The sequence below is a fragment of the Bacillus rossius genome, chromosome 1 (genome assembly GCF_032445375.1).
Source record: "Bacillus rossius redtenbacheri isolate Brsri chromosome 1, Brsri_v3, whole genome shotgun sequence".
Classification (NCBI taxonomy): domain Eukaryota; kingdom Metazoa; phylum Arthropoda; class Insecta; order Phasmatodea; family Bacillidae; genus Bacillus; species Bacillus rossius.
The window spans coordinates 7,090,664-7,111,028 of record NC_086330.1 but is presented as its reverse complement, the minus strand read 5'-3'; the positions used below and the strand labels follow the sequence as shown (position 1 = coordinate 7,111,028).

The 20,365-nt window shown below is 45.8% G+C and overlaps 1 protein-coding gene across 1 annotated transcript in view; it reads right to left on the bottom strand.

Annotated features, from left to right (window-relative positions):
• The window catches only part of LOC134539521 (uncharacterized), a 57,304-nt gene extending 37,490 nt beyond the window's left edge, over window positions 1–19,814 (bottom strand). Inside the window, exons 1-2 of the mRNA XM_063381653.1 lie at window positions 19,735–19,814; window positions 1,483–1,671 (exon numbers count right to left, since the gene is read on the bottom strand). Coding sequence (XP_063237723.1) covers window positions 1,483–1,671; window positions 19,735–19,798 — 253 coding nt within the window. The 5' untranslated portion in view covers window positions 19,799–19,814. The remainder of the gene's footprint in view (window positions 1–1,482; window positions 1,672–19,734) is intronic.
• Between the last annotated feature and the right edge of the window lie 551 nt (window positions 19,815–20,365).

Below are 20,365 nucleotides of genomic sequence, written 5' to 3'. Positions count from 1 at the left end.
GGCTATTTCTAAAAAAACATTTAACTCGATACCTCCCTTGCATCTGTTGTTCTGCCACAAATATTTACAAGAGATAATTAATTAGTGTAATATCATGGGTGTAAAAAGTCGCGGAAAATCGGTGGAAAATATTGTGGGGGAGGTATCGAGTTAAAGTTTTAAAAGTGGCCCTTTAAAGTAATAAATAAAAGCGAAAATAAATATGACGGTTACTAAAATCCGTAAACGTTAGTGCGGCCATAACTGCAAATGTGACTTACGTGTATTGTATAACTTGTCTAATAGCAACAGACTAGTAATTTCGTACTTCTATCAGGGAAACTCATGCATTAAAATAATGCTCTGGTCATGACCGATTCCTTAAGCCCGTTCTACAATGGCACGTAAACGGAGACATATCACGTAAACGGAGACGGATCGCATGGAACATTTCACTATCGCGTCCGCTGCTTCCGCTGTGCATGGAAACGTAACAAATGGCAACCAAAGAGACTTCATATTAATTTAATTAAAAATAATATATTATTCATCGAGATAATAACAAGAACATAATTTACATATATAATATAAATAAACTACAAAGTAATAATAGAACACTAGATATTCTTGCTTGCACTTGAAACATTTTTAACTTATTTATAACGTAAACAAACATGGCTACGATCGCACCCAAATAGTCGGCTCCTATTGGTCGCACGGAGCAACAACGTAAACGTAAGAGCTCGGTATTGCCGAGCTAATGCGTACGGGTCCGTCTCCGTCTGCGTGCTATTGTGGAAACTCTGTTCCGTGAGATCCGTTCTTCGTTTACGTGACACGGTAGAACCAAGGAGCATGTATTACTGTATATTAGCTCCATGGGTAGAACGGGCCTTAGTATGGATGAGTAGAGAGAGACACGAAAAATACGCGGAGTCAACAACCTCTAGCATAGCCTCCAAAACCATATGCTTTTATAAAAAAAACACATGTTCATTGTCTCCTGATAGATAGAGACCGGAAAAATTCGCGAATTCATTTCGCGATAGGCTAAAATACAAATAGTTATACCTCAGTGCTGTCTCTGCTATTGGCTCACAACTCACCTGGATGTCTCTGAGCCAATGAGAAACACCCAACCTAAGGCTTTATCGAATCACAGGCTGCTACGTTCGGACGTCTCACAAGACAGCAGCCAATGAGTGGGTGACATTTGACCGAGTGTACGTAGAACTATGGAGTTCATCCTACAGGTCATTAAACCCGCGAATTTTTCCGGTCCCTATATATATATATATATATATATATATATATATATATATATATATATAACATTTTCCTGTCTCTATGGGTGAGCTCAGGTACTCCATACCATAACAAATTGCAAAGAGTCTCTGGGCGGCACTCAATAGAGTGCTGGCTCGGGGCCTCAAGCAGACCAAAAAAAAGTGTGTGAGTTGTGACCGTCAGTGGCGGGCCAATTGTCGACGAGGCCGCACCCACCTGGGCTGACGACGAGGTAGTCGCCCGGCGCGACGAGCAGCGAGCGCACGGTGAGCTCGGCCTGGTAGCCGTCGGCCACCGTCACGGCGCGGGTCCAGTCGCCGCAGGCCAGCAGCGCCGAGTAGTTGGCTTCCAGCCGAGCGCCTGACGTCACCAGCTCCTCGCCGCTGCACGCCGTCGCGTCCAGCACTGCACACGTGTGGCTTCACCATTGGCAATGGGACACCTAGGATGCACATCAAGTCCTGCCATTCCCGATCACACCCGAACAATTCACCTTCGGCCAACCTCGGGATTTGTTTTATTTGTGCTGACCGGCGGCGGAGTGAGTGGTCAGTGCAACCACTCACCACCAGGGGCGCTTGCGTCCCTGGTCAATAAATCCAGTACTGGACAAAAAGCAAAGCGGACCACGAGTCCAAGTGCCCAACCCCCCGCATGGTAGACTCTTTTCTACTCTGTCCAACACTTCATCCAGACCATCCTCTTGTCTCCTGTAAATTCCTACACGTAATGCATGCCAATTTGCATCCCGCATGAATGTGCCCAGGGTTTTCCCTGTGTCTATGCAGGTTTTACCTGGGCCCAACCTATCTCTAGTTATAGTCTAGATTTAAGAGTGAGGGGAGTTAGTCATGGCGCCAATCGCTGCCATGGCTGGCCAATCCCCTCCTAGCACATGATGCATGCGACCCTCTCCTTGCATGGCTAATCCCAGCATGACTAGGCGTATAGGCTTCGGCCTGAGACGCACCTAGGTCCCTCCCTAACCCGGACCCCTCCAAAATACACTTAGTTTTAGTTAGGTTAGAAAAAAAATCGCGGAAGCCATGGCTGGCCAGTAAACCCCAATAGCACACAATGCACGCGCCCTTGTCCTGCATGGTTAACAACCCGCATGGTAGAGTGTATAGGCTTCGGCCTGAGACACACTTAGGTCCTCCCATAACCTGGACCCACCCCTTACACACTTAGAATAATTTAGGCTAGGAAAAAAACCGCGCAGGAAAATTGAATTCAAATATTAAAAGTGGTCGGTTAGGTTAGCTACATTAAAACACTTCAAAATACTATGGACGGTTAGTTAGGTTAGTATAGCTACATTAAAATAAACAGAGAAATATAAATATATATATATATAAATAAACCCGAGGTTGGCCGAAGGTGAATATTCGGGCGTGTTCGGGCAGGGACAGAACTTGATGGACATCTGGAGTTCGCTTCGAGCCTTGGCCGAGGACGGACGCGTCAAGCGGAGCTGCGAGATTCCAGGAACAGCCTGTTTACTCGCACACAGGCCAGGTGGTATTCCCAGGTTTTTCTAAGAAGTGTAAGCGTGCAAAACAACCCGGGTTGTAGCTAACCCTACAGCCTAGCCACAACCCGGCTTAATCCCGGGTGTGTGGTCAGTGGGTGTTAGTGCGTTGTAGGGTGTAACTAGCGACATGACTGACCAGTTAAGTGACGAGCAGGTGATGCAGGAGTGCATCGATGTGCCCCTGCCGAGCAACGACAAAACTGAAATGTCTAGCGACGACGGCTTCACTACAGTCGTCTCAAAAAAACAAAAAACGGGAGGAAAGGACGAAGACTGCGCCCCCCACTGACGAACCCCGCGATCGCCAGGCAGCAGGCCGAGCGACTTCGCAAGCAGCCCGTCAGAAGGGCAAACAACTCGGCCAGTCAAACGGCCGCCAACACGTCCGCAGGTTCGAGCCCTGCCCCGCCAAACCCTGCCCCTCAGGCAAAGAAAATGCAGGTGAAACCCCTGTACGTATTCGTGGATTCTGGCCACAGCTACCCGGCCATTAAAACAGTGCTGGATGCAGCACTGCAGGAGCGCTGGTCGTGCGTCAGTCGCGGCCATGACCAGCTCATGATTCACACTGCCACTGTGGAGGAGTACCACAGGGCAGTGCGTGCACTGGAGCAGGCCGGAGTGCAACACTCTGTGCTGCTGCAACGGGACGAGATCCCGAACAAGTTTGTGTTTTGTCGAGTGCATAGCAGCACCGACAAACAATTTATTCAGGCTGAGTTCACCGCAATGGGGCTTCCAGTGCAGAACTTCTGGTTTCTGTACAACAGGCAGACAAGGCAACCTATAAATAAGTTAGTTGTAGAGCTCCCGAAGGCCGTAAATCCAGAAGGGATTTACGACCTGAAGTCGTTCGGAGGCCTCAGCATTCGTGTTGAGGACTATCGACACCCCAAAGGCCCCCTCCAATGTGGCAACTGTCAGAGGTTTGGCCACCCCGCAAAAGGCTGCAGAGCCTCCCCTGTGTGCCGATGGTGCAGCCAAGGGCACAAAACCGAGGTTTGCCCCCAGGGAGGTGACAGGACGAAGGCAAAGTGCGCGCGATGTGAAGGCCCGCATTGCGCCAATTACAGAGGCTGCATGGCCTACAAGAGGGATAACTGGCGTCACCTCCCGCAACAGGAGCGGAAAGACAGAGAGCTGCAGTCCAAACGCGCATTGCGCGAAAACAAGCGAGCAGCAGCCGCGGCTCAAGTCCGCCCGCCCCCACAACAAGCCGGCCCCTCAGGCTACTGCCCCCAGCCCCCAAGGCAGCCGTGGCGAGCCCCGAGCTACCCCCCCCCCCCTCCCAAATGGCAGAGCCCTAACCAATATTCACTGTTGAGCGATAGGCATGAACTGGAATACCCTGTCTTGGCAAACCCACCCAGACCTAGAGGCCAGCCCCTGCCCCAGAGGCCCCCGAAGAAACACCATTCGGGGCACAAAAACGGTAAAGGCCGGGCGCAAGGTCAAGTGACGGATCAGCCAGGTACTAAGGCGCCACCCAACTCCACCACTCCCCCCAGTGATTCCAAGAAAGTCGCGCCTGGGCAACAACAAGCCAGCCCGTTGCAGACTGACTCACCAACAGTAATGCCAACTGCTTCACCGCAGCTAAATCCCGCGGAGAAGCCAGCGATGGACGCGAGCGACTTTCTGAAGCTCGTGGGCCAATCGGATGTCATTACACAGGACCCTAACCTGGCACACGTCCTGGAACCAATGTGCATTCTAATGCCTATTTGGTGTAATCCGTCCAAGTCAGTAGAGGACAAAATAAAAGCCACCACGGGCTTCGTGACAGCATTAGCGGCCAGCTTTAATGCCGCACACCCTTAATTTAGGTTCTGCCATTAATCTTACTCCCGTAGACAGTAGATTAAATACCATCCTTTACTGGAATGCACGAGGAATTAGAAATAAAATTATCGAATTTACCGATCATTTAATTCAACATAATATTAGAATCGCGGCGATAAACGAAACACACTTAATTCCAACAGATCGTCTAACTATCTTAATTTACACTATTTATAGGCACGACCGCGATACCAGAAGTGGAGGGGTTGCCCTACTAATCCACAGAAGTATACAACATAGTGAATTTCATTTACCTGAATTTAATAAATTAGAAGCTGTTGCAATTACTTTTAAAGTCAATAAACAACAAATAGTGCTTATTTCGATGTATGCATCATCGGGCAGGTCACTAACTGAAAACGAGCTGGACATCTTATATGGCTCAGCTCCCACATTCCTAGCAGTCGGCGATATTAATGCCAAGCATAAAGACTGGAACTGTTGGAGCAATACAGCCAATGGCCTACTGCTGCAAAGACACGAGTCTCATAAAAATTATCAAGTACATGCTCCCTCAGAGCCCACGTACGATAGTGGAGTACTAAGGCACAACCCCGATAATTTAGATATTGCATTAAATAAGAGAGTTCAAACGGGATACGAACTCAGAGTCCTTCACGAAATGTCGTCTGACCACTTTCCAGTACATCTACTATTCGATGACGTGGACACTGACATCAGTCCTCCGAGAAAAATTAAAGACTACAAGAAAGCCGACTGGAGAGGCTTTCAGACGTATTTAGTCGATAATTTGCCTGCAGCCCATTATGCCAACTTCGAAACGAAAGATAACATCGAATCAGCAGTCACTGAACTTACAGTTAAAATTCAAACTGCATTTAATTCGTGCATCCCAGAAAAGGTGGTTAGATTTAAGCAAGATGAACTGCCGGTGTATATTAGGGATTTCATTTCTCAGAAAAATAGATTAAGGCGCGAATATACTCGTCGTAGGCAGCGCGACATTAAAGCGCGAATTAATGAATACAGATAATTTTTTCCGATGAAATAACTCTATGGAGGAGCAGCCAATGGGAGACGAAAGTCTCTCAGCTACAGGTGCAAGATGGTAGCACCTGGAGTATGACAAAGCGGTTCCTCCATAAGATAATACCTCCGCTACAAACTCGCACTGGGTTCGCTTTTACACCGACAGACAAGGCACAAGCCTTCGCGAATACCCTTGAATTAGCCTTTCAACCTAATATCGAACCCTGTGATCCGCAATTTAATGCCGGAATATACAGAGACCTTACAATTAAACTTAATCAGCCTTTAACTTCAAAACCTTACTTAACTCAATCTCAGGAAGTTAAACAGGCTATCAGGCGTATGAAACCACGTAAGGCACCGGGAAACGATGGCATTCAGGCAGTAGTCCTTAAGAAACTGCCCGACGAAATTTTGGAATACCTAGCTCAATTAATTAATGGAATACTTAAACTACAGTATTTTCCATCGCAGTGGAAAGAAGCGAATGTAATAGTTTTTCATAAATCCGGAAAAGACAAGACACTGCCCCAAAATTATAGGCCCATTAATCTGCTGAGTACATTGTCAAAAGTAGCCGAATGCATAATTCTGCTGCGACTAAATGCTCACATTAAAGAAAATAACGTACTGCCGGACGAACAATTTGGTTTTCGCAGCGCGCATTCAACAACGCATCAACTGGTCCGTATGACAGAACAAATAATAACTGCGTTCAATCAGAATAGCTATAATCTCGCAGCGTTTTTGGACATAGAAAAAGCCTTTGATAGAGTACTTCATAAAGGCTTAATTTATAAATTATATAAAACTGGCTTCCCCGATTGTTATATTAAATTACTGGCCTCGTATTTGGAAAATCGGTCGTTTAGAGTCACGACAGAAGGAGCACAGTCCGATTTAAAAATAATTAAAGCAGGAGTCCCACAAGGCAGCATTTTGGGGCCGGTTTTATTCAATATTTGTATCCATGATATGCCTAAGCCCGCACACCGATCAGTTCAGTTTGGCTGCTACGCGGACGATACGGTATTGTTTAGCAGATCTTGTATTCTAGAACTCGCAGCAGACAGATTGCAAACTGCGTTAAATTCAATAGAACAGTGGTGCACAAAATGGCGAATTAAGGTAAACCCTACTAAATCAGAAGCTATAGTTTTTACGCGTAAACATCTCCTGCCACTCGAAGATAGGCCACGACTAACACTTTTCAATGAGCAAATTCCTCACAAAAATGTGGTTAAATACTTAGGCGTGCACATGGATAGGAAACTGCTATGGCGCGATCACATAGAGGCGAAAAGAAAAACAGCTTTCACTAGGCTCATGGCCCTCTACCCCGTCATGAGCAGACGATTAGTAGCTCTGTTAAAAACGGAATAATAATTTATAACGCGCTAATAAAACCAATAATCACGTACGCAGCGCCGGTGTGGGCAACAGCAGCGGAATCTCACTTAATCAAGCTACAGAGAATTCAGAATAAGAGTATTCGTATTGCGACAGATGCGCCTGTGTATTGCCCCGTCAGGGCCATGCACAGAGAGCTCAAACTCGAACTTTTAAAACATTATTATTTCCGAACTGCGCAAAAATTCTATGATAAATGTGCCATAAGCAGAAACCCATATATTTCATCACTGGGCGAACAAGATCCAGAGTTGCATGGAAAATATAAAATGCCAAATTCAATCCTGGTTCACAGACCTCCGTAGTGTGCTATAGCTGGCTGAGCGATCGGCCAATCAGCGCGACGCGTATTTTTTTTTTTTTTAATTATTCTTCCACGAGTTGAACTTTAAAATCATAGACAACATTAAAATGAAATAATTTGCTAATTCAAAATGGTCCGAAGCACGCAGGTGTAGGTTCGGCTCCCGGGAGTTCACTGCCTGTTGTGATAGGGCTGACTCCCTATGTCCGATGGGCATGGCCCGCCTGGCAGGCTTCACCTCCAGTGCCGGTTGTGTTTCTGAAAAACATGGGATTTTGAATTGCAAGCTTGCAACAAATACCAAAATGCGAATGGGTCTTTACTTAATTCACCTGTAACTTTATACACCGACAGTTCCTCTGTATTTAACTAGTAGTATAGTAGTAGATATTAGAGATTTGTAAATTAGTAAGAAGTCCTAGCTACTAAGTAATAGTCATCAAAAATATATATTTCTAAAATAATCATAAAAAAATTTAAAAAAAACAATAAAAAATATTTATAGTTATTATTTTAGTTTTATCTTAAGCACTGCACGTCCATCCCTGAGTTTGGTGTTTGCATATTTCGTAACGAAATGCCAAGTTTGTAAGTTATTTATCTTTTTCTGTATTAGTTTCTTAGTTTTTTAGGTGCTGACTGGCGGCGGAGTGAGTGGTCAGTGCAACCACTCACCACCAGGGGCGCTTGCGTCGCTGGTCACTAAATCCAGTCCTGGATAAAAAGCAAAGCGGACCACGAGTCTAAGTGCCCAACCCCCGCATGATAGATTCTTTTCTACTCTGACCAACACTTCATCCAGACCATCTTCTGTCTCCTGTAAATTCCTACACGTAATGCATGCCAATTTGCATCCCGCATGAATGTGCCCAGGGTTTTCCCTGTGTCTATGCAGGTTTTACCTGGGCCCAACCTATCTCTAGTTATAGTCTAGATTTAAGAGTGAGGGGAGTTAGTCATGGCGCCAATCGCTGCCATGGCTGGCCAATCCCCTCCTAGCACATGATGCATGCGACCCTCTCCCTGCATGGCTAATCCCAGCATGACCAGGTATAGGCTTCGGCCTGAGACGCACCTAGGTCCCTCCCTAACCCGGACCCTTCCAAAATACACTTAGTTTTAGTTAGGTTAGGAAAAAAAATGGACATCTCATGCTTCCCATTGAAAATTAACAGTTAACAATTGAGACTTAGAAGTGTACTTAACAAATGACGGTGTATTCTATTGGAATGGTCTATAATATTGTCGTATAGGAATTTTGACGTGTCATGTGCGAATCGTATGTTGACTTATGAGTTTATGACTTAACAGAGATGGTTATATTTTATATTTTTCCTTATGAATTATGGGAATTGCCAATCCAAGCACAGTAGAATGTGTTGGCGCGAAATGTTGCGTTTGTAAAGCAAGTCATTATGTAGTACGATACGAGTAGGAAATACGGAATTGCTAGCATCATGTTAATAAATTATAAAATTCTTAATTGCACAAAAATAAAAATAAAACTGATTGGATTAATAATTGTATTTTAAGATTTTGTAAATAGATTATTCTGATGTGTTTCTTGTTAAATTTTTCTATTATAAGTTGCCGTCACCCGCGGTCTCGTGATCGAGACCCGGGGCGGTCCTAGTGGTTTTCAGTGGCTCTATAGGAAATCTCCGGCGGGCGCCAGGTTAATTCGAGGATTAACCGAGGTGGTCGTGGGTTTTTGCCCCTGCGTGTTCCACTAGGATCGGCGGCTGTTGATGGTGGGAGGGAGTCCCTGCTTTTAATACGCACTGGCCCTAAACAGTGTAGAGGACTGTTTCCTAATTGTTCAGGAGGCGCTTGCGAAATAAAGAAACGGTATTTAGGTGCTGGTTTTTTAATTTCGCATCTCACATAGTGTGGATGGAGGCACAAGTTACACAGTTACACTGGACAAAAAAAACACGTTGGCAGTACATACACTCGCACTGATAATTAATTACGTATTACATGGATGTTACGTTGCGGCCCTTGCAAACAAGGTCTCTACATTGATTTGTGGGTCGACGAAGAGTTTGATTGGGTTAACGGCCACTCCCGTGATAAACTGGAACTAGCTTCGTGCCCGGGCTCACCTGTGTGAGTCGCGGGCCCACGAAGGTAATATTAAGAGACAAGTCTTTAAGTTTGTAGTCGGCAGGCGTGTGCTCGACAAATTATATTAATTTCTGTTCGCGGGAGTCGGCCCAGACCGTAAAGTGGCTGCGTCGCGAACCGTTGTTGCGTGACGAGCAAAAATGAAAGCGGCCGGGTTAAGCCCTGCACCGGAAAAGGGCACGGGGCCACGCGGGGAGAGGAAAGAGGTTTTAGTGAATTATAATAGTTACCAGAATGACGAATCAGAAGCACAACAGTTGAAGTCTCCCCGCGGGATCACACGTCCGCCCCGGCCCGTGAGTAAAACTCTACTGCTGCTTTGCGCCGAACTTTCTAATGTGCCGTTATTCCAATTTTATAATCATAATTAGTCATTATTATTTATAGAACATTCGTATCTTAATGACATCTGTCTGAATTAGTTGGCGGAAGGCCTATAATAATAATACATAATAAAATTGAGATTAATAATATTTAAAAATAGAAAGTCAAGCTGGAAACTGTCTGTCACTTGTTGACTACTCCAGTGGCTATTTGCAAGTAAAAACAGGGAGGTGAATTAGGTTGATTAACACTGTGGTTAATTATTGGCGGAAGGCCGCAAGGGAAGTTCCGGACGTTTATTACTTGCGGTTTCCCACGGGGGAAACCGCTGCACCCATACGACGCACTTTAACTATTAAGTGTTGTTCTGCTAATTAAAAATCACTTAATTAATCACAGTAATTTATGATGCGTGAGAACTGTTTAGTGGTGTTGGCATATGGACGTAATCTGTGAAGGCACTCACCGGCGTCGACGGTTCGCTTGACTCAAGTGACATGGGCTAGGGGTGCGCTCCGTTAGCGGGGTTTAATACTGGCCGGTGGAGGCCGGGCTTTATGGCCTTCGGAGGGACGACGACAATATAGGTGTGTGTGTGTGTGTGTGTGTATATATATATATATATATATATATATATACATATACATACACACAACTCGGAAATCAAAATACGGAGTAGCTCCTAAAACGAATCAGTTATTTGAGGTACCTAAATTGTTCGTTTAAAGTTCGTAAATTTACTTAACTGTAATTTCTAACAGTGTAGTTGAAGAATGAACGGCGGATGGCGAATGCACCTGACTGATCCCTGACAGTGCAAGGTGGTGGCTACTTTACTCACTATGCTATCTGATGTCTCTAAACTACGTAATTGAGGCGAAGTTTCTCCGAGCAGCTAGTAAGGGGCGACGGTTGTCCTCAGTTTCCAGGGGGCCCCTAAGGGGGGTACCTCACAGTCACATCTGCGACAACCCGCCCACGTGGCATTCAACAGCCATGAAGAGATTACTGCTTGATAACGGCGAGGCAGAGCATTTCTATCTCAGCTTGCATCTCGCAATCCTTTCCGATTGGCTTTTTTTTGTTGAACCGAGAGCTTATCTCCGGAAACGCTGCAATGACAGCAATCTTGTCTGATACGACTGAGCCGTGCGCCCCGCCTCAACTGTTATTGGTACGAGTGCAACCCACGGACTTGGACTCTATCTTTGAACGAACTGTAATATCTTTTTTTTGCTACTGTTGTAAATCATTTTGTATTCAGACGTGTAAGATCAGGCGTGTAAAACCGCTGCTTTTTATGAAGTCAAGCTTTTTGTTTGAAAATAAATGTATCGCAGTCGGAATCCAAGAACATGTCATTGTAAGTTGTCTGTACACCCTGCAGGGCCTAACGCTGCGCGAATTATTCTCATAATATTCTCCGCTAATGTTTGTTATACTCTGCTTGTTTGCGTGGGTGTAGACAGCGCGATTAATTGGTCGATTTTTTTTTTGTGAGATTAAAGCTGGTCTACACCCAATATTTAAGTTGAGGCCCAACCTGTGGAGTGATTTGAAGCCTCACGACTTCCAGACGGAATAAGCAAGGTGCACAACAGATAGGGATATGCCCTTATCCGTCGCACGTAACTAGGTCGAGAGCATGATGTCAGGCAGCCTCCAGATCCATGGGAGCTTGCCAATTTTTTTTAACATAACATGTTTTTTTTTGGCCCAGATTTGTCAATTGAATCGCTTTGGCTGTATCTAAAACGTGTTACGAAGTTTATACTATTTATTGAAAGAAGGTCGGTACTCAAAAAAACTAACTTGGCTATTTAAAACTAGCAAATCCATATAGGCAACAAACATACCTTTCCACATGAATACCAGCTCAAAAGGGTTTTTTCCACCCAAACAAAGTAGAGGATGCGGTGGAAGATGCGATTCGAAACTGCGAGAGTTATAACATTTTAGAAGTAGTTCGCCTGTAATTGAAATGTCTATATTCAACGAAAGAAAAAAAAATTGGCGGCGTGCGGCTCAGGTTGAACCCCGCCATGCTGCAGGGATAGGCGGGTAGCGGCGGTAGGGACCCGCCTGCGCCTGACGCCACCCTGACTTGCTGGCATCTAGTAAGGGAGTATTTGGGCAAAATTTAAATACTTGAAAAAGAAATGAAAGCCAAAAAACCCAGCGCTGTGTTGTAATTTTTGGAAAATTGTCTTCTTCCTCTCGATTCTCGCTCTCTCTCTCTCTCTCTCGCTCTGTGTCTGTGTGTGTGTGTTTGTGTGTGTGCTGTTTTACCCCTTACGATACACGACGAGTCGAGGTCAGTGGCGGATCCAAGGGGGGGGGGGGGGCTCCAGGGGCAAGCAGTGGCGTAGCGTGCCATCTCGGCGCCTGGGGCGGGAGACCCATTTTGCCGCCCCCATTCCATAGGTGCATAATTAAAATTAAATTTCACATGCAATGAGGTACCTTTTATTGAAGTTAAAATAGGATGAGCGGTTTTACAAGCGGATTCTACGGGCCTTATGAGCAGCGAAGTCAGAAATAACTTTGTCAAAATCAATATTAGCAGCCAATTCTTGTTCAATCGACAATATAGCCAAGTTTGATAGTCTAGCGGAGCTCATAGTAGATCTGATGTAATTTTTTATTAGCTTCAACTTCGAAAAACTTCTCTCACAACTTGCAACACTAATCGCCAAAGTCAAATACTTATATACGAATCAAGATGACTATATTTGGAACCGAAATTCCGAGATTCAGTTTTTGAATGAACTGGAGGAGCTCCAGTGGTCCAAACCACTTATATCTTCCTCTGATTCAGAACAGGCAACAACAACAAACTGCTGAAGACGCTTCCGCTCCATCTGAAACTCGTCCTTGTCGATGTCTTCTAAAACATGGGAAAGATCACACTCGAACTTGCTGTCCAAAAGTTTCGCTGGCATCAAAAATCCGAACTTGTCCGATATTTCTTGAATTTGCTGGAATCGAGTCGTCATTTCTTGAATGATCTTGTCGAATGATGAGATAATCTCTCGACGGATTTCCTGTTCGTGAGACAAAGCTGCATCTTCAGAAGATTCATCGCCATGCATGCGTTTTTTCCTGCGAATTCTTCTCGTTTTGAGTTCGATTCCGAGTTTATCGCAGAGAGTCTTAGCAAAGTCAATTGCTTCTTGCACGAAACTGTCTCTACTTTCCACTAAGAGGGTTTTCAAAGCACAGAGTTTCTGAGCACACTTATCCACACTTGGTCCTCGTTGCTGCAGGTAAATCTGTGCGTCATCTACTTCAGGTAGCACTGCAGCCCAAAAGCCAAGAAAAGTTAGGAAGTTAAATGACTGCATGACTGTCAGAAGAAGACTGGCTCCCGATCTTGTTTCGGAAGTTTGAGATGAATCTGTTAATTGTTCCAGTACCTCAAGAACTGCCTCAAACTTATTTTTAAGCATCTTGACAGCTACATGTCTAGCGCTCCAGCGCGTTTCAGTGTCTCGTTTTACTGCTTGACCTATGACGGCAACCAAAGCGTTCCATCGAACAGTTGATGCGGAAAAGAAGGCAAACAGCTTCTCCAGAGTTCCAAAAAACGTCACGGAATCCACTGATTCAGAACAGCGTGTACCCCAGCCAAGTTTAGTGAGTGGTTTGTGCATGCAACGAATATAGCTTTCGGATTCAGTGCTTTAATCCGGGCTTGAACTCCATTGTGTATCTCTGACATTGTGGCAGCATTGTCATAAGCCTGTCCTCTCAGATTCTGTATGTCCAGTCCGTCTGATGTTATCTTCGCGATTATATCGTTGCTGAGATCTTCTGCATTTTTTCCTTTTGGTTCGAAGAAGTCAATGAAAGATTCTACCACGGCGACTTTTTCTCCTTCGATATGTACGTATCGCAGAACTTGGCTCATTTGGTCATTGTGGGAGATGTCTGGTGTACTGTCGAAGATTACGCAATAATATTTAGCTTATTGAATACGACGGATGATGGTGGATCGAACTTGCTGTCCCAGTAAGTTTATAAATTCATTCTGGGTTTCTGGAGATAGATACGAAACTGAGACTCTTGCTCCCAGCTTTATCTTTGTCAGGTGTTCCATTAGAAGAGGGTCGTATTTAGCTAGGAGGTGCACTAACTCCAGAAAGTTCCCGCGATTGCCACTATCATCTCCTCGAATGTCTTCTCGATGTCCTCTGAAGGCCAGATTCTGTTTGGCTAAGAACTGGATAATATTCAGCAACCTGTACAGTACATCCCTCCACTTCTTCTCCTCACTTTCGAAAACTTCTTGTTGTTTCTGATCGATGGTTGCTTTACAGTTCAGGCAAACTTCCAACTCCTTCCATTTCAAGAAGCTCTGTTCATGGCCCAGGCTATTTTCATGGTCTCCTATTCTTGGATTTAGCTTCCACCATTTGTTGAATCCTTCTTCAGATGCGAAGTTAGAGCCGGAATCGCCAAACAGCTTGCAAGAAAAACAATACAAGGATTGCTTCAAAGGCGAGTACACCATCCATGTTCGGAGAACCTTTTCGCCGTTAGATAATGGTTTGTAGAACCACTCTTTGGTTAGTTTTCGGGTACCGCCTTTCGTTGAAGTCCCTGAGCGAACAACATCGGCAAATTTGGAATCGATGTGCTGTACTGAGTCAGATCCGCGACGTACTAGAAGCGTTCTTACTTCGTCGGTCATAGGAGAAGGCCAGCAACCTACATCGTCGAGATTCACATCTTTGATTTTGGCAGGAGCAGAAGGCACGATTTCAATTATGTCTTCAATGGCAACATTCACTTTTTCTGCAGGCTTATGACTAGATGCTTGAGGTACTTTTGATGAGTCGACTTCGTCTTGACCCTGCTCTGTGGTGGGACCAGAACTACTTCCAACTGCGACGGCAGGTACGTCTTCTTCTTGTACCTGTAAAATAAGTTATGTATTCCCATGAATATTGGCCGGAGGATACGTTCGAATTTCAAATAAGTATTTTATATATCACAAAACAAAAGTGGTTTTGGTGACGGCGCGGTTTGCCGGGCTTATAGGAAAATTTACAAACAAAATTAATTTTGTATGGCAGCTACCTTTTTTAGAGTTTCCCGGTAAAAACTGACTAAGCCATGTTATAGATGTTATTAAAAGATAAAATGACGATAAATTTGAGAAAAATCGTTGGCGCCATTTTTGAGCTAAATGAAAAATTATGTTTTCTTTGTATAACAGGTACCATAAATAATCAAGTTATCCAAAAACAAAAAAAAAATATTCCTAGACTACTACTAGATTTACAAAACATCCCCTATTGAAGTTTTATATTCAAGTAGCAGGACAAAATTCAGTCGTAAACTTAAAAAGATGTACCTTAACTCAATGTAATTTATGTTAAGTAAGTAAGTGCCAACAGTGCCACTGCCCCGTTGACCCCTTTGACCCCTGGTGCGAAACTATAATTTGTGGATTTTTGGGATTTAAATTAACGGACTAATAAATCTGAAACTGGGATTTTACGTTCAGCGTGTTTCACCCAATCCTTGCCAGACCTAGAAGAAAAAAGGCGTCGACCGTTAGAAAATGACTTAACTGAGAAGGGCTTGTAAACCCATAATTTGTAATTTGCTAAATTTTTGGTATATTTATTTGCATGTTAAGGTGTGTCAATTTTTTGCTATATTTCGCCTATGTTAATTGGTATTTACAGCGGTGATACGCCCGGTGCGTATCTATATTTGTATTTGTATTTGTATTAATATGTTCTTATATATTTTTAATGCCTTTTTGGTAATTATATTTAATTTTCGGAGCTCCGAAGTATATGATCAAATTATTATTTTTGGGGGGAATTGTTGAAGTATTTTTTTAGTATTATTATATAGCTATTTTTTTATAAGTAGTAATAGGGTATGTATTTTATGATGGATGCGCCGATTTGTGATGAAACGATTTTATGATATATATATATATATATATATATATATATATATATATATATTTATTTATTTATTTATTTAATAAATTTTGTCATATAAATTTTGCGTCTTTTTAACTTGCTGCCTCCTCTCACTGTTCGCAACCTTATTAGTATTTTTTAAGCCTGCTATTAGTTTGGGTTTTAATATTTTTTTGGGTTTACCTGCGCTCGCGGTACGGGGCAATATAGGAGTTTTACTGTGTCCCGGTTCGCGGAAGTTGTTTGGTTTGCCCTGGGTTAAGGTCAAACTTTACAGTACAATGCGTAGTACTAAATTCAATGAGTGCGAAAGAGAGGCATCTACACGGGCCGACGCGTGAAACAAAAGATTTTGTATGAGTAATTAACATAATAAGGAGTGCCGCTCAACTCGGCTCGCGCGCGCCGGGCGGCGCGGCGTGATGCGATGTTGCCGTTCGTATGTAAACAAACGTTATAAAGAGCTCTGTCGGTGATTTCGCAGTTTTTCTTTTAAATAAATATTAAAAAATAGTTGGTGCGCAAAATGTTAGATAAAAATGGAACATTATAGTGTGTCTGACACATGTAATGAATGAATCATAGATAAGATCTCAACCCGCTTCACCGGCGACCCGCCCCCGCGGGCTGCCGCCCGGGGCGGGCCGCCCCCTCCGCCCCACCCACGCTACGCCACTGGGGGCAAGTGCCCCGGCCCCGAAAAACCAGTTGCCTGCTACATTAATATTGCCGACAAAAATGATTGTTTCTGAAACCAATAAAATATTTTAATATAATTAATGAATTTCTTGTAAAATCATAAAATCTGGTGGTTGGATGTTATATGTAGTGTGAGTAGATTAAATTAAAATTTAGTAATTGTAAGACATTTTTTCTCTGTCTATTCTGAAATCCTAGAGTGCCCCCTCCGAGGTGAACCTCTGGATCCGCCACTGGTCGAGGTGTTTGAATTGCCAAAGATATTTCACTTCCATCGCGTGTACCGAGTTACATGCGCTCTTTTTATTTCTCAAACAGCAACACTTGTCTATTGAGATTTGGAAACTACGTATACGAATGCCGGAGCACGTAAATAAATACGTGTTGTAAACATGTCACCGAGAGGTGCGGTCTGGTGGCGCCACTATGAACTATGAGCCACTATGAGCCACTATGAGCCACTATGAGCCACTATGGGCCACCAGCCGTGGTTCCAGGGCAGGGCAAGCCGCACCTAGCTGGGCCCCGCGTCGACATTTTTAATTTCCATTTTCCTTATTAGTCAAGTTTTCTGTGAAAAACAGTGGAAATCAATAAGAAATGTAACAGTTAAATTGTAACTAGCATGTAATTTAAAGTGATGATCATTATACCTTTTCGATTTTAATAGGGGTTTTCGTGATTGTGTATTAAAAAAAACTTGCAAATTTTTTATTACTTCATTTGATGATCTGATTTCAACAGAGTAGGTATGATCGGAGAATTTTTAGAAAACTAACCGGAGTATGATTTATCAGGAAAGAATATTTAAATTTACAAACCAATAATCGTAATATAAGTTTAAAAAATATTGTTTTTAAGAGTATAACTTTCAGATTTTCCAGGGTACTTTTGTCTGAGAGATATCCTCTTCCCCCCCCCCCCCCCCACCCGGCAACCCATTTTTTCACACTAGGAAAGGCCGTAGCCAGGATTTTGTGGCAAGGGGTGGGGATGACCAGTATAACCATTATATAATTTTTTTTATGAAACAAATGTCTTTATCAATGCATTATAAAAGAAATTTTTTACATCAACATCTCAGTAAAATGTAGCCTTTTAGAACTCCGACATTTACACACAGAAGATTAAGTAATGTTTTTTTTTTCTTGAGAATGGTAAACTGAACATTTCATATGTAGGATTTTTAAAAATTTGTTCATTAATCGATTGTTTGATTCATTTTGCAACACCAGCCATAAATACATATTTAATAATGTTATTAAATACATGAGACACAAACGTCAAGTATGTATGAACGACGCTATAAATATAGACTACTTGGAAACATAATTCCTGCCGCTTCACTGTATGAGGCATGTCTGGTTGTCAGGGGGAGGAACTACATGATTGTAGCGCAACGCACTAAGGATTACAATAATCCCTTTTTAAACAATTTAATTTTCTCTTTTTGGTTTCGCTTGTTTATATTCTTTTGAATCCTGGAAGGGAGGGGTCCGGACCACCGGTAGGCCCTCTCTCGGTAAGATATTAGGGCCGCCACCACGAGTCACCACGAGTCACCACGAGCCACCACGAGCCACCACAAGCAACCACGGGCCATCTTGAGCCACCACGGGTCACCACGGGCCATCTTGAGCCACCACGAGTCACCACGGGCCACCACAAGCCACCATGGGCCTCCACGAGCCACCACGAGTCACCACGAGCCACCACGAGCAACCACGGGCCATCTTGAGCCACCACGAGCCATCTTGAGCCACCACGGGCCTCCACGGGCCACCACGAGCCACCACGAGTCACCACGAGCAACCACGGGCCATCTTGAGCCACCACGGGCCACCACGAGCCACCACGAGTCACCACGAGCAACCACGGGCCATCTTGAGCCACCACGGGCCACCACGGGCCTCCATGAGTCACCACAAGCCACCACGGGCCACCACAAGCCACCATGGGCCTCCACGAGCCACCACGAGTCACCACGAGCCACCACGAGCAACCACGGGCCATCTTGAGCCACCACGAGCCATCTTGAGCCACCACGGGCCACCACGGGCCTCCACGAGTCACCACAAGCCACCACGAGCCACCACGGGCCACCACGGGCCACCACAAGCCACCATGGGCCTCCACGAGCCACCACGAGTCACCACGAGCCACCACGAGCAACCACGGGCCATCTTGAGCCACCACGAGCCATCTTGAGCCACCACGGGCCTCCACGGGCCACCACGAGCCACCACGAGTCACCACGAGCAACCACGGGCCATCTTGAGCCACCACGAGCCACCACAAGCCACCACGAGCCACCACGAGTCACCACGGGCCACCACAAGCCACCATGGGCCTCCACGAGCCACCACGAGTCACCACGGGCCACCACGGGCCATCTTGAGCCACCATGGGCCTCCACGAGCCACCACGAGCAACCACGGGCCATCTTGAGCCACCACGGGCCTCCACGGGCCACCACGGGCCTCCATGAGCCACCACGAGCCACCACGAGCCACCACGAGCCTCCATGAGTCACCACAAGCCACCACGGGCCTCCACGGGCCACCACAAGCCACCACGAGCCACCACGAGTCACCACGGGCCACCACGGGCTACCACAAGCCACCACGAGCCACCACGAGTCACCACGAGCCACCACGGGCCACCACAAGCCACCATGGGCCTCCACGAGCCACCACGAGTCACCACGAGCCACCACGAGCAACCACGGGCCATCTTGAGCCACCACGGGCCTCCACGGGCCTCCACGGGCCTCCACGGGCCTCCACGGGCCTCCACGGGCCACCACGGGCCTCCACGGGCCACCACGGGCCTCCACGGGCCACCACGAGCCACCACGGGCCTCCATGAGCCACCACGAGCCACCACGAGCCACCACGGGCCTCTTTGAGTCACCACAAGCCACCACGGGCCTCCACGGGCCACCACAAGCCACCACGGGCCTCCACGGGCCACCACGGGCCACCACGGGCCTCCACGGGCCACCACGGGCCACCACGAGCCACCACGGGCCACCACAAGCCACCACAAGCCACCACGAGCCACCACGGGCCACCACAAGCCACCACAAGCCACCACGGGCCTCCACGGGCCACCACGGGCCACCACGGGCCACCACGAGCCACCACGAGCCACCACAAGCCACCACGGGCCACCACGGGCCACCACGGGCCTCCACGGGCCACCACAAGCCACCACAAGCCACCACAAGCCACCACGGGCCTCCACGGGCCACCACGAGCCAGGAGCCCGGGAGCCGAGGCTGCCGTACTCACCGCGGACGCCGACGGACATTCGCAGCCCCAGCAAGAGTACAGTCGCTCGCAGGACGCCAGCCATCGCGAGTGGGGCGGTCCGCCGCGCGGATAAGGTATCGCGCGATGAGGAGATAAGACGATAAGCGCGAGCTGTCCGCCTCGTCACTGCAGTGGCTGCACCTGGCTGGGGGGGGGGGGAGACTTAAAAATAGTTTGCCTGTGGAATATAAATGTGTGCTTAGCATTAAATTAATGTTTCTTCAGTATGACATATGTACTAATACTGTAATCAACACTAATTTGTGGCCTTTGAAATCGAGGTCTATTAAAATTAAAAACATATGAAAATTTATTACATATTGTGAAAGATGGTATACAAACTATGATTCTGACTGTCAACTAGCTGGGTAGCATCAATCTGGCTAACGGTGGTCGCCTTTTGCTCTGTACTGCAATCTAAGCGCGAGGACGTGGAAGTATAATAAGCCAGCTCTGGTGCACGAAGTCAGCGTGTGGGTTTTGTCCTGCTTAGGGCATGCGTGTTTTCAGGGCCATTTAGTGCACATGGGGGAAAGGGGGGGCCCATGATTATAAAAATAAATCACAGCAGAACTACACCGGACCACAGCTGCCTTTAGTTGGATCGGGC